This window comes from Staurois parvus, unplaced genomic scaffold (genome assembly GCF_062004578.1).
Source record: "Staurois parvus isolate SC_StPar_1 unplaced genomic scaffold, SC_StPar_1.0 ptg000307l, whole genome shotgun sequence".
Lineage (NCBI taxonomy): Eukaryota > Metazoa > Chordata > Amphibia > Anura > Ranidae > Staurois > Staurois parvus.
The window spans coordinates 521,525-546,177 of record NW_028318103.1 but is presented as its reverse complement, the minus strand read 5'-3'; the positions used below and the strand labels follow the sequence as shown (position 1 = coordinate 546,177).

Here is a 24,653-nt window from a genome sequence, read left to right as displayed (position 1 = left end):
AGACAGGAGCCAATTGATCTACCAGCATGTCTTTGGAGTGTGGGAGGAAACTGGAGTACCCGGTGGAAACCTATGCAGGCACAGGGAGAATTTGAAAACTCCAGGCAGGTGGTGCCGTGGTTGGTATTTGAACTAACGACCCTAATACTGTCAGGCAGAAGTGCTAACCGCTTAGCCACTGTGCTGTGATTAGACACTGCTGTGTCACACATTTCACAGAGCCCACCTTCTGAACTACAGAGGTGCTGAGACGGCCATGAGACAGGCATCATTCACAACATGAAAGGAGATTTTTCAAGTCTGAATTGTCAAAAATAACTGCTGTTTGTATTGGTATTATAATGCTCAAGTTATAAAAATTAAAGTGTCCATAGACCTCTTTTACACACTGGGGGAGATTTACTACAACAGGAGCACTCAGAATCCGGTGCAGCTGTGCATGGTGGCCAATCAGCATCTAACTTCAGCTTGTTCAGTTAAGCTTTGACAATAAAACCTGGAATCTGATTGGTTTCTACGCAGAGCTGCACCAGATTTTGCACTCTCCAGTTTTAATAAATAACCCCCACTGTGTTATGATGTTGGAAGTGTCTGAGAAGAATATCTGTGAAAGCAACCAGATTTTTTCCTTGTCTTTGTAAACCTAATTGCTTTTAACTTCTTCCCGACACTTTTATATATTAGGACTCTCATAAGCTGTTTATTATAGCATCTGTGTGTATATAGACCAGTCTATATTTGGCTATGCAGTGTATATTATGCACATGCAACTTTTAGGGTCATAGTGGGAAATGTATCAAAACTGGAGCAGACAGAATCTGGAGCAGTTGTGCATGGCATCCAATTGGCTTCTATCTTTCATTTTCAAAGCTTTGCTGATCAAGCTGAAGAAAGAATCTGATTGGTTGTCATGCACAGCTGTTTCAGATTCTGTCTGCTCCAGTTTCGATAAAGGTCCCCCATATTGTCTCCCCCAGATCTTTACCTGAGGAATGATGGTCAGTTTCTTCCGGAGGTCATGGAGGCCAATGACAGAAATGTCCTGCCCATCGATCATGATTTGGCCACCCGCCGCTTCAATGATCCGGAAAATACAGTTAGTGAGTGAAGACTTTCCAGCACCTGTTCTTCCAACTATTCCCACCTGGGGGGGCAGATACAAAGAATGACAGGAAAATTATTTCATTTACTCAACAATATGAGTGATTTTAAGTTTAGGTTAAATTAGAAGGCTTTTGTTTCAATCAAACAGCCAATCAGAATAAAGGGAATCTGAAAACACCTGCGGTATTGTTCCCTACCCCTTTCTGAAAAGGCTACTTTCCTGGATGCCACGCCAATCAAGACTTAGTGAGTCACTTACCTGCAACGAGTAAGTAGGTTCAGAGGTATGGCTTATTCCAAGTCAATTATTCACTAAGTAATGCGGAAGAGGATCACCATCACAGCCAGGCACCAACAGTTTGGGAACAGCCTTTTATTGTGATTATTAGGAAATACAAAGAACTAAGTTACCTTCTCCATACTGTTCACAGTACATGTGATCCCATGAAGGACGAGGTCCAGCTCCTGCCGATAACGCACTTTGTAGTCCACAAACTTCACAACACCGTTATCGGGCCAGTTCTGTGGTGGCCGCTGATCTGTTACCCATGGTGCCTACATGATGACCAGATAAATAGTTAAGTGTTTTGTGCGTGTTTACTGCTGGTTGTCTCCCATCAATGCCTTTGCTATTCTTGTCCTTAGTCTAAACCCGTAGTCCTGTGGTCTCCAAACTAGGCCCCGGGGGCCGAATGTAGCCCTTTGCTTGCCTTTATCTGGCCCTTGAGGCACTATTCCACCAACTGACACCCATGGGGAAGCACTATTCCCCCTATTGACACCATCAACGGGATGCTATTCCTCCTATTGATATCAACAATGGGACACTATTCCTTCAAATAAAACCAATGATAGGGTACTGATTCCGGGGCATGTTGTACTAGCACTGGCCACAGTCAGCTTTCCCCTAAGCCTGGCAAACCCTGCCGTAGTCCATATTTTGGATCAAAGCCTTTCCAGCTACATATACCATCTACGTGCGGATGCATAGACACAAGATAATGAATCTAGCTCAATACCCTCAATCTCCTCACGTATCACAAATCTACTAAGCGACATATCAGCATGGATGTCACATCACCATCTTAAACTCAATCTTTCAAAAACTGAACTTGTAACATTTCCTCCTCCCCAATCCCCCACTCACGACTTTACCATTAAGATCAACAGCACAACCATTGGTCCTTCCCCTCATGCCAGGGTGCTAGGCGTAATCCTAGACTCTGACCTCTCCTTTGGGCCCCACATCCACTCACTGGTTTAAATCCTGCCGCCTCAACCTCCACAATCTGCCCCTTTCTGACCAATGACACCACAAAACAACTTATCCACGTTGTGGTTATATCCCGCCTTGATTACTGCAACTCCCTCCTCACTGGTCTACCGGTACACAGGCTATCCCCCCTTCAGTCTTTTATGAATGCTGCTGCTAGACTCATACACCTTACCAACCGATCCGTGACTGCTGCCCCTCTCTGCCAATCCCTTCACTGGCTTCCACTAACCCAACGTATAAAATTCAAAATACTAACCACAACATACAAAGTCATCCACAACACTGCCCCTAGCTACATCACCCACCTCATCCACAGATACCACCCAAATCACCCACTTCGCTCCAAGATATCTTCCTCTCTAGCTCCCTCATCACCTCCTCCCACGCTGACCTCCAGGACTTCTTCAGAGCCTCTCCCATCCTCTGGAACTCCCTACCACATCATGTCTGGTCAGCCCCCACCCTGTCTGCCTTTAGGCGATCTTTGAAAGCTCACTTCTTCAGGGAAGCCTACCCCAACTCCATCTAAGAACTGTACTTGAATCACCTCCACCAGATCATCCCCCACAGCTATAACCTTTTGTATCACCTCCCCTTTCCATTAGATTGTAAGCTCCACGAGCCGGGCCCTCCTATTCCTTCTGTACTGAAATGTATTGTAATTGTACTGTCTCCCTTATATTGTAAAGCGCTGCGCAAACTGTTGGCGTTATATAAATCCTGTTTAATAATAATAATAATAATAATAATAATACATTTGGATCAGGAAACAGCTGGGTTAGGTGTGAATTTTCATTCACCCTTCTTGTGAAGGACAGGTAGAAATTGTACCCTTTTATAGAGGCCCTTTTAATAAGACTGTAAGGATGACCTTGGAGTCCTCTCTGTGTGTTATAGAAGACATGTATTAGAACATACCTCGTTCTCCACTTTTATGTACTCATCCACACGCTCCACAGCCACAATATTGGTTTCCAGCTCTGATGTCATTCTGACCAGCCAGTTCAGGGTCTGCGTGATCTATAAAATGGAAACAGACACAAGCTGGTACAACGTTCCATGTGACATGTCCATACGTTACAGATTATATATACACTTGAAGTAGAACTAGAAGCATTTTCATTTTAGATAAAGAGATGGTTATAACCCCTGTAAGGTTTATTTTTGCCATCTTTGTCCCATTGGGGAGATTTTCCTTCACTTCCTGTCTCATAGCCAAAACAGGAGGTGAGAGCAAATCCCTGCAAATTAAGGTAATCCCTTGGAGGCCCCCCCAGGTCACCAGAACTAGTGTCCCCATTGGAAGATTTCCCCTCTATTGCTATTCTGAGGACAACCCAAAATTCGGGATATTCTTTACTTTCACTATTGATGATAATTGTGAACAGGACAAATACGGCAATAGGGAGGGTGAATCTCCCTAACAAGGACACAAACAGCAATAAAAACTGACAGGTGTTGTAATCCATTTCTGCTCTATCCAAAATGAGAAAAAAACTTTTGCCTTTCGTTATGCAGTAAAACCTTGGAATTGCGAGCATAATTCGTTCCGGAAACATGCCTGTAATCCAAAGCACTCATATATCAAAGCAAATTTCCCCATAAGAAATAATGGAAACTTAGGTGATTCGTTCCACAACCATTTATACATTTAAAAAAGTGATTACAGTAATACAAAATAATGTACAGTAAAGATAAAACAAACGAAGAATTTACCCTTGAAAAGATATATGGCTGGTGTGAGGGAAACGAGAGCGGAGAGGAGAAGGGTTATTGTGTAGGGCAGTGATGGCGAACCTTTTTGAGCCCGAGTGCCCAAAACTGCAACACAAAACCAACTTTTTTATTTCAAAGTGCCAACACTGCAATTAACCACTTGCCTACAGGGCACTTCTACCCCCTTCCTGCCCAGACCAATTTTCAGCTTTCAGTGCTGTTGCACTTGACAATGACAATTGTGCGGTCATGCAACACTCATTTTTTCACACAAATAGAGCTTTTTTGGTGGTATTTAATCACACTGGGTGTTTTATTTTTTGCACTATAAATGAAAAAAGAGCAAAAAATTAAAAACATAAAAGGTTTTCTTTGCTTCTATTATAAAATTTTGCAAACAGGTAATATTTCTTCTTTGATGTGCGTTGGTGAGGCTGCACTAATAGGCAGCACTGATGGGCATTGATGAGGCGGCACAGATAGGTAGCACTTATGAGGTGGCACTGGTGGGCATTGATGAGGAGGCACTGATGATGCACTGATATGCAGCAATGATGGGCACTGATAAGCGGCACTGACTGATAGCACCAACTGACAGACGGCACTGATCGGCGGCACTGCTGGGCATCATTGATGGGTGGCACTGATGGGCAGCACTGATGGGCGACACTGCTGGGCACTGACAGGTAGCACTGCTGGGCAGCACTGACAGGTGGCACTGATGGGCAGCACTGACAGGCGACACTGCTGGGCACTGATGGGTGACACTTCTGGGCACTGATGGATGACACTGCAAGCTGTTAATCTCACCTCTGGCAGTGTCGGTGTGGCATCCAACCCAGCAGCTCATTCCCATCCACGCTGAACACATCGCCCCTGGCCCCGGAGCAGTGTGGGAGCCTCTTCCTCTCTTCCACGCCCATCCCTGGCTACACCACCCCTGGTGCCAGATCCGCATAGGAGCCGTTTCCTTTCGTCCACACCCACCCTGGCCCCAGAGACATGTGGGAGATGTAGTTTGATGGGGGTCCAGTGTGGACGAGATCTGGATGGCAGGTCAGTGTGCGTGGTCCGTGTGTGCTCATCTTCCTCTTCTTCCTGGCGTGCCCACTGAGATGGCTCTGCGTGCCATAGGTTCGCCATCACTGGTGTAGGACATCTATCACTAACGGGATCACTGCTATCTGTTGGCTCGCTGGGATCTTTTTCTTTTTGTGCGACTTTAAGAAGGAACCCATCCAATGACACTTGCTTTTGCCTCCTTTTAAGGATTTGGTGGAAATGTGACATTGCATTGTCATTAAACAGATTTATCGTTCACACTGCTCCAGCCTTATTCGGGTGGTGCTTTTCTACAATTTTTTGCAACATTTTGCATATCTCCCTAATCTAAATTGAAGTGAGGGATTCCTCTGCCTTTTTATCCTCCTCTTCAGATGAGATCTCCTCCATGGCCTCTTGCTCGCGATGCAGATCCACCAGTTTGTCATCAGATCCATCAGACGTACATACTACTCGTATTGCAAGACATCGCTCGTTTATCAAGTTAAAATTTATAAAAAAGTTTTGCTCGTCTTGCAAAACATTCGCAGACCAAGTTACTTGCAATCCAAGGTTTTACTGTATTTACAATATCAGGAGCACAAATTTCTAAGGCAGGGAATTATCACAGAATGACCTAGAATCCCATCCATGTTCACTGGCCATGGAAAAGGCTGTGCTATTGGAGGAGTTTCCAAATCTGAGTTTCTATAACATTAACAACATCATTTATGATGTCTTATATATTATAAGCTGGTTTGTAGAAAAGAGGTTTTAGTAACATAAATGGATAGGTGCAGATCAAAACAAATTTGTAATTAACACCTTCCTGCCCGGCCTATAGCAGATTTATGGGCGGGAGGGACACTCGCCATTGTGACTGGGCATCATGTGACGTCCTGTCAAAACGAGCTGCTCACGCAGCCGCACAGCCAGCAGCGGCGCGATCTGTCACTGGCTGTGTCCACAGGACACAGCCGATGACATATCACTACACCGGCCTGTTGCCAGTGTCATGTGACTGCTGTGACCAATCACAGCAGATCACAGGTCAATTGTATACAATGGATGGCTTCCTGTCATGCCATCCATTGTATACAATTATGTTGTTAGCTGCGACTGGTCAAAGCAGTCACATGATACAGACAGGGCCAATCATATCCCATCTGTATCATGCGATCAGCTTTGCCCAATCACAGCTAATCACAACCCAAGACTGAATGAATCAGTTTCATTCAGTAACAATGATTGCAAATATCAATGAAATGCATTGGTATTAGCAATCATACTGTGTTAAAAAAAAAATTCCTGCTCACTTGCCCAGAGTAGTTCAATGTTACTATGGTAACATTGTATTGCTTTGGTCACAGTGTGCTGAAAAACAAAATAGTAAAAAAAAAAAAGAAAAAAATAGTAAATAAAAAAATAATAGAAACATTTGAAAAAAAATACAAAATTCAATTATTATTATTATTTTCCCCAACGATATATAGCAGAATACATTTTGACCTAAAGTTATGAAGAAATGTTATTTATTTGCAAAATTTTATAACAGAAATGAAGAAAAGTGCGTTTTTTTTTCAAAAGTTTCAGGTGTTCTTTTATTTAGCAAACAATAAAAAACTCAGTGGTGATTAAATACCACCAAAAGAAAGCTCTATTTGTGTGAAAAAAATGATAAAAATTTCTAATGGGTACGGTGTTGCATGACCGTGCAATTGTCATTCAAAGTGTGACAGCGCTGAAAGCTGAAAATTGATCTGGACAGGAAGGGGGTATAAGTGCCCGGTATTGAAGTGGTTAAAGGTCAGGTCCACGCTAAAGTAATGTTTTCAGGTTGGTCACCTAGATAAAGATAAAGGTAAACTCCAGGAACACTGCTAAATACATAGGTTAAATAAATTGATATGAAAGCTTTTCTCTTCTATAGGATTTGCAGTTTTGTTAAGCTGGACTTGTGATTCAAACACTCCAGGTCTTGGAGATCTCTGCATACTACACTGCAGTTAAGCAACACAGCCTGGTGTAGTACCTGGTTGATCCTGTGATCCGACAATGGAGTGGAAGAAGGGGAGGATCAGAGCATACAGGAGCAAACACTATTTTTTACACAATGCAGAGGATTGACCCCTTAGGTTCCACAGTGTGTATAACAAGCATGCTTTACTGCATATACAGACTGATTTTACTGTTTTGGGTTTAGTAACACTTTAATTGATGGTCAACTAAACAGAACTTCTAACAGACTACAGCGAAAAAAAGAGTGTTCTAATCTTTGGCAACCAATGCAGGTACAAGTGTTATCTTTCAAGTGCCAAAATAAAAAGATGAATTTGGTTGGTTACTGTGTACAACAAGATAACCTTTCCTGGAAAAAACTAAACCATTCCATTACATTAGGACTTACATTAAGGGCTGAGGAAATGGACAACCCAACAGTCCCGCTGTCCACCGTGCCACGGGCCAGAACCGCAAAGAGAGCGGCAAAGAAAACTGTGAGGTTACCTACGAACTCCAAACGAATGGCCAGCCACCTGTGGAAGAGACATCACATTTCCATGTATCAGTGTTCATATTAATTCAGATTGGGGTTATCCATTTTGAGTGGAGAGATTAAGAAATTCAATAGTTTACTGGGTTTTTCTCTCCAGGACCTCAACTGGATTTATGTCATTTACATGAAAAGCAAAGCTTGGTTTTATATCTGAGCTTCCAAAGTCACTACTCAAGTGCATTCTCCTTGTAGAGAGAATGATTTCAGTCTGATCAGATTATTATTATTATACAGTATTTATATAGCGCCAACAGTTTGCTCAGTGCTGTACATTATAATGGGAGACCATACAAGAGACAGTACAGTAACAATACTATTCAATACACGAGGGGTTCGAGGGCCCTGCTCCTTGGAGCTTACAATCTAGGAGGGAGGGGATGGTGGCACAGGAGGAAATAGCTGTGGGGGATGGAGTGGTAGGAGGAGTAGAGGAGGTCGGCAATTAGCAGAGGGTGGGGTAGGCCTCCCTGAAGAGATGGGTTTTCAGGGTGCGCCTAAAGGCGAGGAGAGTAGGTGATAGTCTGATGGATTGGGGTAGGGATTAATATTTACTTAAAATGCATGCATGTTCATTTACATGTGTCACCATGCATTTTTGAAGAGCTCCATTTCATTGTCTCAATGGCAGAGTGAAGATCATTGCAAAAAAAATCAACATGCAGCAACAAAAAGTGTAAACAGGGAATGGTTCTTGTGGGGGATCCTATATCTTCCAGCGTCCATTACTTTCACCAGCACTGGATGACACAGCATAAAGTATGACAACACACGTGGTGAAAATGAGCCCTTAGAAATATAGAGGACTGACCTCAGCTGGTGACACCAGAAGCTATTCTTATAAATAGAGAGAACCAGATTCAGCTTATGATACTAGAGGTTTAGCTAAGCAACAGACAGAACTAACCTCAGCTGGTGACACCAGAAGCCCAGCAAAGAAATACAGAGAACTGATCTCAGCTGGTGATATCAGAAGATGATCTAATAAATAAAAAGGACTGTCTACTGCTGGTGACACCAGAGGCTCAGCTAAGAAACAGGCAGAACTAACCTCAGCTGGTGACACCAGAGGCTTAGCTAAGGAACAGACAAAACTAACCTCAGCTGGAGACACCAGAGGCTTAGCTAAGGAACAGACAAAACTAACCTCAGCTGGAGACACCAGAGGCTCAGCTAAGAAACAGACAGAACTAACCTCAGCTGGTGACACCAGAGGCTCAGCTAAGAAACAGACAGAACTAACCTCAGCTGGTGACACCAGAGGCTTAGGTAAGAAACAGACAGAATGACCCTCAGCTGGTGACACCAGAGGCTCAGCTAAGGAACAGACAGAACTAACCTCAGCTGGTGACACCAGAGGCTCAGCTAAGAAACAGACAGAACTAACCTCAGCTGGTGACACCAGAGGCTCATCTAAGAAACAAATAGGACTGATCTCAGCTGGTGACACTAGAAGATGATCTAAGAAATACAAAGAACTGACCCCAGCAGTTAACACCGGAGGCATAGCTAAGAAACAGACAGGACTGACCTCTGTTGACACCAGAACATAGCTAAGAAATATAGAGGATGGACCTCAACTGGTGACACCAGAACCTTCAGCTACAAAATACAAAGTACTGACTTCAACTGATGACACCAGAACCTTCAGCTACGAAATACAGAGTACTGACTTTAACTGGTGACACCAGAATCTCAGCAAAGAAATATAGAAGAATGACCTCAGCTAAGAAATACACAGGAATGACCTCAGCTGGTGACACCAGGGCTGTTGATAAGGGGGTACCACCAGTCCTCCTGGACGGGGCCAAGGCCAGTAGGGGATCCTAGTAGCAGGGGAATTGGATGTGGGCAGGAGAGGGGATAATTGGTGAAGTGTGTTGGGGGGGGGGGGGCCTAATTAGAGGAACTGATTCCCTCGGTATCTCTCCTTGCAGCAGCTAAAAGCTGGCTTCTCCTTCTCTCCGTCCCATCAGCTTTCAGCTGCTGCAAGGAGAGATACACAGGGGATTGGTTACTGTAACTGCCCCCTCCCCCCAACTCACCAATTACCTTCCCTGTCCTGGATTCAATTCCCCCTCCTGTCTGCTAATAATAATTTTAGTGTATTCTTAATGAAAAAATAATTTTAATAATTGTGTCTGTGTGTGAGGGGGTGGGGGCAGATAGGCTATACAGGGCCTTGTGACTTCTAACAGCAGCCCTGGGTAACACCATAATCTCAGCAAAGAAATACAGAAGACTGACCTTAGCTTGTGACACTAGAAAATCAGCTCATTCCTAACACCTAATCACAGCAGTGCTGGTGGTAGAGCCACTGGATCCCAGAGAATCATAAAGCTCCAGTATTGAAAGTATAAGTGAAGCCAAATTATTTTTTTTTAGTTTTGGATAAAGAAGGGAATGCGTATAACCCCAGTCTTTTTATTTATTCATTTTTGCTGTGTAGAGTCAGGAATATCTCCACTTGTCACAGAATAAAACATGAGATTCAAGGACATCTCTCCCTAGTGCTGGGAAATTCCCATTTAGATTGTCATCACCGGAACAAGTGTGAAGATTTCCCCTCACCTCCAATGATACCATTTTGGAAATTTCATAACTTTCTGTACTAGAAACAATGCTCACCAGAACAAAAGAAGTGGAAAAAAAATCTTCCCAGCAGGGTCACAGAATATAAAAACCTGGCAGGGATTTTAACACTTCCTAACGCTATCCAAAATTAAAAAAAAAATAATAATTGGTATTGACAAACATTTTCATTAAACACTTGCCCATATTGCATTAAACTGACTAGATTGCTTTGGGTGAAGTTCCACTTTTCTTGTGTACAGTACCTGTTGGAAACAATCCAGGAGTATACGCTCTTCTGATTGATGTCAATTGTGTCTTCATTATGTTGGAGGAACCTTTGCTGATGGCCATAAGCTCGGATGACCGACAGGCCAGACACCGTCTCCCCGAAGTGGGAATAGATGGGAGATCTTGTGACAGAATCCAACCGCCGCAGTTGTCGTGAAGTGGTGACATAAAACCTCTAAATACAAGAAAAAGAAATACTTTTACTATACAGCCCTAATGTCTGACACACAATAAGATGGAATATGGGATCTTATTTATCAAAGTTCTAAATAAAAGTGTTGTGCTGCTACAATTGTACAACAAATAAAATAAATAAACAATAACTAAATGAAATTCTTGTGCAAATTGTAAACCACTTTCCCTTTTAAACGTGTAAGCAATAAAGTCTTTCAACCACATACACTATACAGTATTGTCAAAAGTATTGGTCGGCCGGCCTTTACACACACATGAATTTTAATGGCATCCCAGCCTTAGTCCGTAGGGTTCAATATTGAGTTGGCCCCGCCCTTTGTAGCTATAACAGCTTCAACTCTTCTGGGAAGGCTGTCCACAAGGTTTAGGAGGGTGTCTATGGGAAGGTTTGACCATTCTTCCAGAAGCACATTTGTGAGATCAGGCACTGATGTCGGGGGAGGAGGCCTGGCTGGCAGTCTGTGCTCTAATACATCCCAAAGGGGTTTTACGGGTTGAGGTCAGGACCAGGGGCGGACTGACAACTCATGGGGCCCCCGGGCAATAGGGGATCATGGGGCCCCTGTGTCCTTGCCCAAACTCAAAAAAGCCTATGAAATAGGTACCAGGGGCATCTCATGGGGCCCCCTACTGACCCCGGGCCCTCGGGCAGTGCCAGAGTTTTCAAATGGTCAGTCCACCCCTGGTTAGGACTCTGCACAGGCCAGTCAAGTTCCTCCACCCCAAACTCGCTCATCCATGTCTTTATGGACCTTGCTTTGTGAACTGGTGCGCAGTCATGTTGGAACAGGGAGGGGCCATCCCCAAACTGTTCCCACAAAGTTGGGAGCATGAAATTGTCCAAAATGTCTTGGTATGCTGACACCTTAAGAGTTCCCTTCACTGGAACTAGGGGGCCAAGTCCAACCCCTAAAAAACAACCCCACAGCATATTCCCCCCTCCACCAAACTTTACACTTGTCACAATGCAGTCAGGCAAGTACCATTCTTCTGGCAACTGCCAAACCCAGACACGTCCATCAGATTGCCAGACAGAGAAGTGTGATTGGTCATTCCAGAGAACACATCTCCATTGCTCTAAAGTCTAGTGGCGGTGTGCTTTACACCACTGCATCCAACGCTTTGCATTGCACTTGGTGATGTAAGGCTTGGATGCAGCTGCCCGGCCATGGAAACCCATTCCATGAAGCTCTCTATGCACTGCTGTTGTGCTAATCCAGCAATGGGCAAACTACGGCCCGGCGGACCTTTTAATCCGGCCCGCGGAGCTAGGCTCCTCTCACAGTCCGCCCTGAAGACCGGTGTAGCATGAAAATCTGTCTCCTATGAGGATCTGTCCCCCTCGACGTATCTGCGCATGTGCCGGAGATCGCCGATCGGCTGCTAATGCCTGAAACTGGCACATGCGCAGATACGTCGAGGGGGACAGATCCTCATAGGAGACAGATTTTCATGCTACACCGGAACGGCGTGGGAACACGGCGAAAGGAACGCGCGGAGCAAAGGTAAGTGAATTGACACGGGGGGGACTTGGGGACTTAATATGGGGGATGAATTAATATGGGGAATGAATTACTATAGGGGGGATGAATTACTATATGGGGGATGAATTACTATGGGGGATGAATTACTATATGGGGGATGAATTACTATATGGGGGATGAATTACTATGGGGGATGAATTACTATATGGGGGATGAATTACTATATGGGGGATGAATTACTATGGGGGATGAATTACTATGGGGGATGAATTAATATGGGGAATGAATTACTATAGGGGGGATGAATTACTATGGGGGATGAATTACTATATGGGGGATGAATTACTATGGGGGATGAATTACTATGGGGGATGAATTACTATATGGGGGATGAATTACTATATGGGGGATGAATTACTATATGGTGGATGAATTACTATATGGTGGATGAATTACTATGGGGGATGAATTAATATGGGGAATGAATTACTATAGGGGGGATGAATTACTATGGGGGATGAATTACTATAGGGGGGATGAATTACTATGGGGGATGAATTACTATATGGGGGATGAATTACTATGGGGGATGAATTACTATGGGGGGATGAATTACTATATGGGGGATGAATTACTATGGGGGATGAATTACTATGGGGGATGAATTACTATATGGGGGATTAATTACTATATGGGGGATGAATTACTATATGGGGGATGAATTACTATGGGGGATGAATTACTATATGGGGGATTAATTACTATGCTTACTATGGGGGAATATTACTATACTTACTATGGATGACACATACACATAATTCATCTACTCTTGGTCCGGCCCCCGGGTCCAATATATGAACCCATTGCGGCCCTCAAGTCAAAAAGTTTGCCCACCCCTGTGCTAATCTGAAGGCCACATGAAGTTTGGAGGTCTTTAGCTATTGACTCTGCAGACAGTTGGTGACTTCTGCACACTGTGTGCCTCAGCATGCGCTGACCCCGCTCTGTCATTTTACGTGACCTACCACTTCATGGCTGAGTTGCTGTTGTTCCCAGTTGCTTCCACTTTGTTATAATACCTCTAACAGTTGACCGTGGAATATTTAGTAGCAAGGAAATGTCACGGATGGACTTATTGCACAGGTGACAACCTATCACAGTACCACGCTTAAATTCACTGAGCTCCTGAGAGCGACCCATTCTTTCACAAATGTCTGTAGAAGCAGTCTGCATGCCTAGGGGCTTCATTTTATACACCAGTGGCCATGGAGGTGATTGGAACACCTGAATCCAGTGATTTGGAGGGGTGCCCTAATACTTTTGGCAATATAGTGTGTATCTTATATATTTATTATTACATTTTATTTTATAAGTATACTTTATTTTGTTTTTGTAACCTTGGGCTATTGTTATATATTCATTGTTGATGGATTGTTACAAAAGATAGAGGATCACAAATTTCAGCAAGTTTTTTTACATACATACAGCACTATCATATATTACCAAAGATTGCCATACTTCATACACATCTAGTACCATGTAATACAGATAGTAAACTTCAATAGATGGCAGCATTGAGCTAGCTAGAATATGGTGTTGTGAATATGAATGTCATGGGAGGTAATGAGAACATCATCCATGTAAATCTAGCCGTGCATGTCATCTGGTTACCCCTGATGAAGTCAAGTGACCTCTTGATGATGCGCATGGGAAGGAGCCAGATGACACAGGAGCCGAATGCTAGCGGTGAGACTGGACACTGAACATGATCTGTGAGCTGTATTCTGTCTTTTGCAAATTATTTCAGTTTTTTATGTGAGTGCAATTTTAATAAATATTTGGATGATTTTATAATATTACACTATAGTGGTCTTTCCATGGTTCCGCATGTAGAGTGAAGCACTGCTATAGCGGTATGGGACTATGGGAACCCAGGTTGGAGAGAGAGAGATCCTGAACCTCAGGGGAATCCTACCCATGGAGAAAGATTAACAAACGTGCACCTTGACCTACTATAAGCATTCAACTGAGAGTCCACCTACTCTACACATGTGGTGGTGCACACTGAATTGGTAACAGCACTGGGGTTGCGGGAGTACTTCTTCAACAGGAGTGCATATAAACCAAGAAGATTTCAGAATTTTGGAACTGTCTATAAATGTGGTTGAAAGACTATATTGTGCGAAATCTGGTGCTGGTCGAAGATAGGGGTCAATGGGGGAAAAAAAAAACACTAAACTGGAGGTCAGCAGTAAGGATGCCACTCTTTCAACCAACTACAAAGATCATTGGTGTCCTACTACTTTTGGCAAGTGGTGTTGGCTTCAGAACTATGTGAGCACCGTCAGATGGGAGGTCAATCAGCTACAGCTCAGGAAACCTCTAGAAACCTTTGGAGGAACCCTACTTACAAATGGCTGCTCTAAGCCAAGCCATGCTGGTCCTTCCCCATAGAGGTCTGGTCTTGTGATTTTGCTTCCGTTGCTAGTATTTTATTTAGGGCTTGTGTTGATGGGTTTTGAGGTAATGTCAGTGGCATCAGTTGGAGACTAGTTTGAGATGCTTCTGAGATCATTCAGAATTCATTTACAGGTGTATTTGACCTGCAGTTGATCTTCTGACTTGCTTTAAGTACATTTTGCATTTCCATAGACTTGTATAGGATTGCAAAACCTGCTTGAAGTGTACAAACGCCTGTCGACACAGGCCCCTATAGTGTGATGAAAGACTTTCTCCAGTCCACATTAAGAAGGGTTGGTTTAGGGGAAAATGTCAAAATTGGCTAAGGAAGGAAGATGATGATACAATCCTTGCAACATTTTCCGAGAAAATATCACTTCAGTCTAAACACATTCCTATATAAAGAAAATAGTTATTCAGTTTACCTGGACAAAATAATAGAAAATGGCCAGAGGAACGATGATGGCGGCAAAGATGGGCGTGGCCAAGCAGATGACAAACAATGTGCCGATGACTCCCAGTACGCAGGATATCCAGCTGCGGAATGACATGGGGATGGTCTCGTCCACCGTGAATATATCCTGCTCAGCAATGTATTACATAATGAACATTCAACATTAATACTCCTATACTGTATATATCTGCAGCAATATCTTAACAGGATTATGGACGTGGTTCTAACATTTATCTTTCTTGCTGTACCATGCTTGTCCATTTCATTAGATGCTTATTATGATCTTGCAATGCTGAGGTCTTTGGACTAAGCCCCAACTGTCCTTCAAAATGGACTTTAAAGAACTATTGGCCCCACCCTCCAAGGAAACCTGCCAAATGTTTGCTTTCTCCAAAAAATCCCCTTCAGAAATAGGAATGCAATTACTGTGAAACATTGGAGGAGGGACTTCATTGCCTTGGTTGCTGTGTCATTGGACTTTGGTTCCTCATCATTACCCCATGATTGTATACATTAACAACCTTAGCTTAGGTACATCCTTAATATGAAATGCATATTGATTCGATTGGTGGACTGGTTTTCTGTTATTATCTTACAGTTATTTTTAGGGATAGATGATCTCTCTTATTGAATTTCTAGCACCCTCCATGTTTTATGCATATGTTTTCTATGTAGTGTGCAAGGGACTAACCATCTTGAAGCCAAAAAATCAGCATGGGAACCAGGCAGGTAGCATTTTTATATGGCAGCCTGGCAATGTATTCCTCTTGTTACAGGTTTCTTTAAGTTATCGGGATAACCTGTCATGTTTTAACTGTCTTTTTTTTGCTACATCTAATGTAGCACAAATAAGCTCTTTTTGTGCATACAGCAGCACCAGAAAGAGTTCCATAAATCCAAAGGGTTAAACCTAGGGTGGGGCTAAAACAGTATTATAAATTAATCTTTATGATCTCAGATTTTTATTAAAAGCAATTTACAAATGTGACCTATGTACTATATATTACTTTTATACTGTATAATCTTATTATTTGAAATAATATTGGCTTTTTAATTGCACACTAAACTGAATGCCTCAACCGAATATTCTAGGTTATTGCATGGCATTACCATTTGCAAAATGTTGACAAGCTAACCCAGTATCTGTTAAAGGTAAAAATGGCAATATGAGAACATGTACTGACCTTCGCGAACCTGTTGACAATTCGCCCGGTTGGAGTTGTGTCAAAAAACTGCATGGGAACATGGAGGATATTGCGGAGGAGCTGTACATGAAGGAACCGTGATGCGCGCACCGTACCAGCAGCAACCAGAAACGCACCAATAAACACGAAGATCGCTACAAGGGTGAGACATCACCTCTTTATTATCTCAACAGAATTAGTTATTATCAAAGATTAGTCAAAGACTGACCAACTCCAGCCCCTAAAGGAAAACTCTATTTTCACTAAGAACATTATATAATCGCTACATAAGACATTTTGCAATTGAGTGTTATTAAAAATTTCCCCGGTTACTCCTCATCTAAATGGATGCAAACTCTGTGGCTTTTAATTATGCACTTAGTTGTGCACCACTGACCCAAATATTGTCTGTGCTGAGTGTTCACTTCAATGGCTCTCCCCAGCAGCAAAATTACCCTGAAAAGATATTGATGACATAAAATGAGTCCAGAGACGGGCAACAAAAATGGTGAAAAGTCTGAGGAATAAAACATATCAAGAGAGACTTGCAGGGAGTTAGTATGTACAGTCTGGAGGAAAGAAGGGAAAGAGGAAACATGACTAAAACCTTTAAATATATCCAGTTTGTGAAAAGGTGCAGAAGGGCAGTATTTTTTAATATGAACCTAAGATCAAGAACATAGGGACATGACCTCAAACTAGCAGGAGGAACGTTCTAAACTAAGCTTAGAAAGATTAGACTTCCAGTAGAGGTAGTAAATCAGTCAGTTGCAACTGGATTTAAACATGCTTGGGACAAACATAGACTTACACCCTAACAAAAAAGTAAAAATGTATGTATTTTATATATGAGTCACAATGATGATCCCTGTTTGCTGACACTTCATTTATGTGGATGGGGAAATCTCTTCAGTTTTTTTAGATCAGTTCGCTGGCTTACTGAAAACAACTGATACATTTATGGCCAGCCTAAGTCTACTGAGAGAAGAAGAGTTGATCATGACCTGGGCAGAGAGGATTCTATCCACAATTTCAGCAATCTACATGCCAAGGATTCAGAACTTCCAGGAGGAATCCATATTCTGTGTCCCTATTAGACAACGAGTGGTCTTTACATCCAGGCTCCTTCAAGTGCATTGTGTCCCTGTACAGAATTCCAGATCGGTTTGCATCTCCTTACAATTGCAATCGAGAGAGCTGTTCATAAAGGGCCTAAGCCAGCAAGTCCTGGAAGTGGATGTTCTACCAGATCAGGAGAGGTTTCTTAAGCCATATGCTTTCTCTTCAGTTCTCACCAGATTTAGATTCTTAAGACTACACTTATTACTGTTGCAATGCAATGATTCGCTGCTGGCCAAACAGGCCTTGGGTCCCTCTTCTTGAAACTCAGTTATTGGGACCCAGTCTCTCTGTCCCTCAGATGAGATCTTCTATTGCAAGGTGCAATAGTTCACCCTTGTTTATCTCTCTTCCAGTTATTGATATCTATACTCCAGGAAGATGGTGCATTCATTTAGTTTATAGCAGGATTTCACTGAAATGTGTCAAGTTATGGCCGCTTCTAACTTCATTTGTTTCAATCCTTAGGTCTACTATATTTTGCACTTTTTAGAGACAAGCAGGGATATTGAGCTGATCTTCATCTCTTCTAGAGTGCAGTGAATTACCCTTTTATCACCCTGTTCCTTAATGGTGGTCCGAGAGAACTAAAACTCCCAAAGTGAAATTTACCACTTGCTCTCAACTTCTTGCCAGCTCCAGTTTGGAATACTTTCAGTCCAGTTACAAAAACAGTGATCCATGAAGATAGCCTCTCTAATGGCTATCACCTGCACCAGGATCAGGACCTTAGGCTACAAAGTGCTCACTTTGGTCTCCCTACATGCAGGACTACTTAAGATGACCAGTTACATTTGCTGGATGTCAGGCTACTTCGAGTTTACTCACAAGATTTAGGCCATCTCTTTGTCACTTTTCCTGGCAAAATTAGAGGGAAGGAAACATCATCTAGATTCATTGCTGGAATAAGGGCTAAAGGTTTGGGTCCTACAGAAATGCTGACAATGGCTCAACCAGATGTGTGTGGACATTGTGGGCTCCCTGTCACTGGGCACTGGAAGTAATTGTAGGGTGATGGCACGTCCTCTACTAATGCCTTCATGGCTCACAGTGAAGGAAGCTAGCACCCTTATCCTGTTATTTTTTGGAGTTCTAGTTTCTGTCAGCTAGAGCTGTGATTGAAACCTTACTTTTTCCTTGTTTGTGGCTAGTTATTTCCCATTCATGTGCTGTCATGGAGTTAGTCAGGAAAATTGAATATTGTTATCAAATAGCGTAATATTGTAATATATACAGTATATTGTAATGTTATTTTTCTGATTAACTCCTTGGCGCCATAAGATCCCTCCCAGTTGTTGAGTAGGCTAGTTACAGAACACATGGACATGGACTGGATTAGCCTCAATCTTTATGGAAGAGGGGTCCTATGGGGCAAGAGGGAGGGTGGAGCCTACTCATTCATATGATGCTGTGGAGTCAATAGAGAAAGAAAAATGAAGGTAAGTATTTGATAACAATTTTAGTTTTACATGCCAGTATAGAAATTGGCTTAATCATCTTCCCTGTCTATGTAGACTATAGCCTTGTCTACATGTTACAACACAAGAAAGGTGTTTAGTAACACAAAAGCATGTGACAAGATGCAACAGACCCCCCAAAGACACTACAAATCAGCTAAATGAGGCTCCATTAGCCTACACTGGAAATATCTTTATGACTGAACAATGCATGTAAACCATTTTCTTAGATTACCTTGTGCTACTCCCAAGGCCCCGAACACGCCCACCCTCAGGTCTCTCTGTGAAGATGGGTAGGTCTCATTGAAATAGGTTACGGCATCTTTAGTCCAGTCACTCAGCCAAATGTTCTGTCCAACAAAAGCTGCATTCTGCAAGATGTAGGCGATTAAGATCCAGATTGAGTACCCCCACCCTATGGCACGCAGGTACTTTAGGTATACCGAGAATTTCACCTGGAAGAACACAGATTATGGTTACCATTGTTAGATGACTGTTACAATGTGCCATGGCAAGCAATTCCAGAAAACAGCTAGATATTTCACTTACATCATAAACAGTTATTTAAAAGTGGATTTAGTAGTATTCAATTCAAGAATAAATATTTTAATGGCTCACATAAACTACACCCGCTGTCACTATTTGAACAAAAAAAAAAAAGTGCCCACATGGCCGTATCATTCATTTATAGTTTTCTGTGAATGCACAAACTACAACTACCATAATCCTTTGTGGCTGATGGCTTGTAGTACTGAATGGACTTCAGGGTCGCTAACAAGCAGCGTTCAAGTTCATTCACAAGCTCTGTTGTAAACAGTCAGCCTGTATGCAGGAAGGGCTGAAAGCTGCAGGACTTGTCTGCAGGAGTCTGGCATTGCATCCCTGATCCACTGATGTAATGATTTCCAGGCTCCTTTGGGAAAAATAATAAATGCACATTTTTTTCCTGCAAAAATATGTGCATTTATTAATTTTTCTCAAAAGGTGACCTTATCCTTTAAGATGGTATTGAGGTTATGACCCACAGCAGTACCAGATGTTTGGACTCCTGCTTACAGTAATCCTTTCATAGACCTATGGCAATTCAAACTGCAAAGAAGATGTCACTTTTAAACAATCCGTAGATATAGAGTTCTAGATTTAAAAAATCCTATGCAAATTGTGACTTCTCCTGGAAAAGTCATGCTTGGCCTCTGCCTCTTCCTTGTTTCCTAGGCACAACATTGTTCACCTTATTGATGAGCAGCCCAACTGACCAATAGGAAGACTAAGGAGGTGGGCGGGACAAGACCAAGCTCAGCTTAGTGAAAGTGTATGAAACTCTTGCTTATCGCTGGATCTACTAATTGTTTTATGATGAGGCTTTTACTGAAGATACCTCCAGTTGTTCATTGGTTGATCATATGCGCAGTCTGTTCAGCTCTGTGGCAAATATATAGTAAGCGATATACATATGCCAATATAGCACCTTCATTACAGCTATTCATTATTCAAAAATCAATGCCTTCCAGCCCTGGGGAAGTTCCCTAAGCCAGACATTTATTGGCACATCACAGTCTCTCAATCAGGGTTCCTCCAGAGGTTGCTTTGGGTTCCTTGTGCAAGGAGTAATTCCCACCTCTCAGATTGAAAACAATTATATATTTAGCCATCTGTACAAGTGGGATTCTTCCCACTGACCACAAAGATAAGGAACATTCTTCTCAGTGGCCATCACACAAATGTATACTGAGCTGTAGACATAGTAATTATTATCAGGAGTTCCCTGTGACCAGAAAGTTTTTTCAAATGTTCTTCCATGGTAAAAAGGTTGAGAAAGGCTAGCACAGCATATCATTCTTGTCATGGCATCTTTCCAGCCTCAGTAATACTTTATGTAGTAGGATGCACAGAGTGAGGGATTTCCTACCTTCCCCGTCTCTACTGTCTCCTTCTCAATCAGCTGTTGTCCTTTAGCTATTTTCTTCACCTTCTCCTCCTTCTCTGAATTCTTTAAAGATCTCCTTAATGTGCCATTCATACTAAGAGGGAAACATTCATGTCAGGAATTCTCTATCCTATCTTACATAATACTTTAACAAAATGAAATAAATGGTAAAAAAGCACCCCTTCCATTCATCAATGTTTGCAGAACCTGCCACCATTTATTAAAGCCTCTCAATGAATATGTATGTTGGTTCAAAAATCTTTTATAAGAAGGATAGTTCATTGGCCAGATCGTACATGCACAGACAGTTGCTATCTAGTGTGTGTAGGCACCTTAATTTTGACACCAAAAGCCTTATCTAATAAAGAGGGCTAGTTGGTGGATACAGTAACTTATAGCAATAAATATGAATTTGCTGTGCAAAGTCCAACCAGGACAAGATGAGTTCTCATGGGTTGCTAAGAGTTGCTGCAGTTAAGAATTGGGCACCTAAGGCCACATATTAACATACAGGGTTAGGAGAAATACCACCCCAGTCCTTCATATTGCCTATACAAGACAAATATATTTCCATAAATGAAATTATGCCAGATGATATAACCTTGTAAGTAGCTAGGTCCAGGATCATGTCAGTTTTACCTGCTCAGTCTTTTCTTGTGTAGACTGTTCTCTCTCTTGAGCGTTACACTCACAATGTCCTCTGTCACCTTCACAGCTTCTTCTACTGGATCCTCGCTGTCGTCCTTCTCATCTTCAGCCAACAATACTAGAAGACAAGCAGAGGCAATTATGAAGATTATTATTATTAATAAACAGGATTTATATAGCACCAACAGTTTGCTCAGCGCTTCACAATATAAAGGGAGACAATACAGCAACGATACAGTTTAATACAAGAGGGTTAGGAGGGCCTGATCCTGGGAGTTTACAATCTAAGAGATCACAGCAGATTATGTCATTTATGCGGAGTGTTTTTATCTGGTGACTCCCCTGTCTACTATTTAATCAGAAAAGAGGTTCTTGCGCCGAGGCACAGTAATTCAACCTTAAACTAATACCTTACCCTTACAGTAGATGCTAAAGAATGAGGTTTCTTATGTCTCTGATGGGGATATTCTGTGTGGCTGAGTATCCAAATATATTATTACATTACATTGAGTTTATATAGCGCCAAAGGGTTTGCTCAGCGCTGTACAATAGAGGGGGGGACAATACATGAAACATTACAGCAACTACAAACAGCACACGAGGGGTTATAGGGCCCTACTCTTTCGAGCTTACAATCTAGGATATATGCTTGTCACAGCAATTATGAGGAGGCCCCAGTCTCTCTGGTGGGCTTTTAATTTATTTTATTAATATTATGAAGATCACAACAGTAGGATTGGAAACACCCAGGTGTATCCCTTTTATTCCACAAGAGAGATAGAGTTGGACAAGAATTGAGCCAGAAATTGCAGTGGGGACATCTTGCTACTAACATCTAGCAGATGACACAGCCCAAAAATCTCCACTTACACTCAACAGGCACTTTATTAAACTTCATGTTGTTTACGCCAAATTCTGACACTACCATCTAAATGTCGCAGCAACCTGTCTGCCCATTCTCTTCTGACCTCTGACATCACCGAGGTATTTTCATCCACACAACCGCCACTCACTGGATATTTTTTCAGGCCATTCTCTGTAAACCCTAGAGATGGTTGTGCGTGAATATCCCAGTAGATCAGCAGTTTTTGAAATGCTCAGACCAGCCCGCCTGGCACTAACAACCATGCCACGTTCAAAGTCACTTAAATCCCCTTTCTTCCCCATTTTGATGCTCAGTTTGAACTTCAGCAAGTCATGTTCACCACCTCTACATGCCAAAATGCATTGAGTTGCTGCCATGTGATTGGCTGATTAGCAATTTGTTTAACCAAGCAAATGAACAGGTGTACCTAATAAAGTGGCCGGTGAGTGTATATTACAGTGGAATGTGCTTTTGAATAGACCGGGTTTGTTTGCCTTCCTCTAAATCAGCCATTCTCAACCAGGGTTCTGTGGAGCCCTAGGGTTCATCCAGAACTTGTTAGGGGCTCCTCCAGCTCTGGCTGATTAACCTTCCATCTGATTGTATCTGCATAGTTCCAGTGCCAATGTCACTTGGAAGAGCTGGCATATTTAACTTCATATTTATGCATAGGGCCACACATATGCGGTGTAGGAAACACAGCAAACCCTGTACATTTCCCACACTGTATTGCAATTGTAGTGTGTTTGCGATCCATTACGGGTGTCAATACAAATTAACAACACCCCAAATGCATCACAATCGCAGTGCAGTTTGCCTGAGCCAGATCCCATGGCACGAAATGACTATACTATGCGGTTGTGTTGTGGCTTCCAAAAAGGTGCCTGCACTTCTTTAGTGTAATGCGGTGTGGTTTGAGCCCATTCATATTGAATGGGCCCAAATCGCACCATACTAAATCGTATTTGACTTGCACAGGAATGCAGTGCAGTTCCTGTGCGATTCACATGCAAGTTATGCGACTGAACTGGGGCTCACCCATGACACAATCTCATTGGCAATTTGGGAGGACACATTTAGGGGGTGATGAGGATACATAGCTGCCCAATGTTTTGGATGCACTGATCTTGTTTTTTAGGTGGAAGAGTATACAATAGTTGCAAAATGATGTATAAAGCCACCTACTGACATTAGAAAAAATCAGAAGATACAAGGGATAATTTAATATCAGCTGTATTATCTACCATGATGGTTTAAGATGGTACCTGTAGGCTCTACATCATGGCTGTGGTCTTGCTGGGCGTAGGTCTTCAGAAACTCGGCAAAGGCTCCTTTGTTTGCCAGTAGTGTTTTGTAGGAGCCAGTTTCGGTGACATTGCCGTTCACCAATACCACAATTTCATCTGTGTGCTTGAGAAAACTAACACCGTGTGTCACCAAGATACGTGTCTGAGGGGAGACAGGACGTGACAATGTCAATAATATTAATTTTCTCTCTCACCTTTACAGAGCCACCAAAACTGTTTCTTTTATATTAATTGTAATTCAAATATGGAACTAATATATTATAACCCAGGGGTGGGCAAACTTTTTGACTTGAGGGCCGCAATGGGTTCATATATTGGACCCGGGGGCCGGACCAAGAGTAGATATAGTAATTCATCCCCCATAGTAATTCATCCCCCATAGTAATTAATCCCCCATATAGTAATTCATCCCCCATAGTAATTCATCCCCCATAGTAATTCATCCCCCATAGTAATTAATCCCCCATATAGTAATTCATCCCCCATAGTAATTAATCCCCCATATAGTAATTCATCCCCCATAGTAATTCATCCCCCATATAGTAATTCATCCCCCATATAGTAATTCATCCCCCATAGTAATTCATCCACCATATAGTAATTCATCCCTCATATAGTAATTCATCCCCCATAGTAATTCATCCCCCATATAGTAATTCATCCCCCATATAGTAATTAATCCCCCATAGTAATTCATCCACCATATAGTAATTCATCCCTCATATAGTAATTCATCCCCCATAGTAATTCATCCCCCATATAGTAATTCATCCCCCATAGTAATTCATCCCCCATAGTAATTAATCCCCCATATAGTAATTCATCCCCCATAGTAATTCATCCCCCATATAGTAATTCATCCCCCATAGTAATTCATCCCCCATATAGTAATTCATCCCCCATAGTAATTCATCCCCCATAGTAATTCATCCCCCCTATAGTAATTCATCCCCCCTATAGTAATTCATTCCCCATATTAATTCACCCCCCATATTAATTCATC

The 24,653-nt window shown here is 42.3% G+C and overlaps 1 protein-coding gene across 1 annotated transcript in view; it reads right to left on the bottom strand.

Annotated features, from left to right (window-relative positions):
* Positions 1-24,653, bottom strand: part of ABCC2 (ATP binding cassette subfamily C member 2) — an 87,566-nt gene that overhangs the window by 11,122 nt on the left and 51,791 nt on the right. Inside the window, exons 19-29 of the mRNA XM_089683367.1 lie at positions 23,609-23,792; positions 21,470-21,596; positions 20,813-20,924; positions 19,139-19,358; positions 16,328-16,482; positions 15,115-15,270; positions 10,526-10,725; positions 7,545-7,671; positions 3,299-3,400; positions 1,516-1,659; positions 986-1,144 (exon numbers count right to left, since the gene is read on the bottom strand). Of these exons, the coding sequence (XP_089539493.1) occupies positions 986-1,144; positions 1,516-1,659; positions 3,299-3,400; positions 7,545-7,671; positions 10,526-10,725; positions 15,115-15,270; positions 16,328-16,482; positions 19,139-19,358; positions 20,813-20,924; positions 21,470-21,596; positions 23,609-23,792 (1,686 nt within the window). The remainder of the gene's footprint in view (positions 1-985; positions 1,145-1,515; positions 1,660-3,298; positions 3,401-7,544; positions 7,672-10,525; positions 10,726-15,114; positions 15,271-16,327; positions 16,483-19,138; positions 19,359-20,812; positions 20,925-21,469; positions 21,597-23,608; positions 23,793-24,653) is intronic.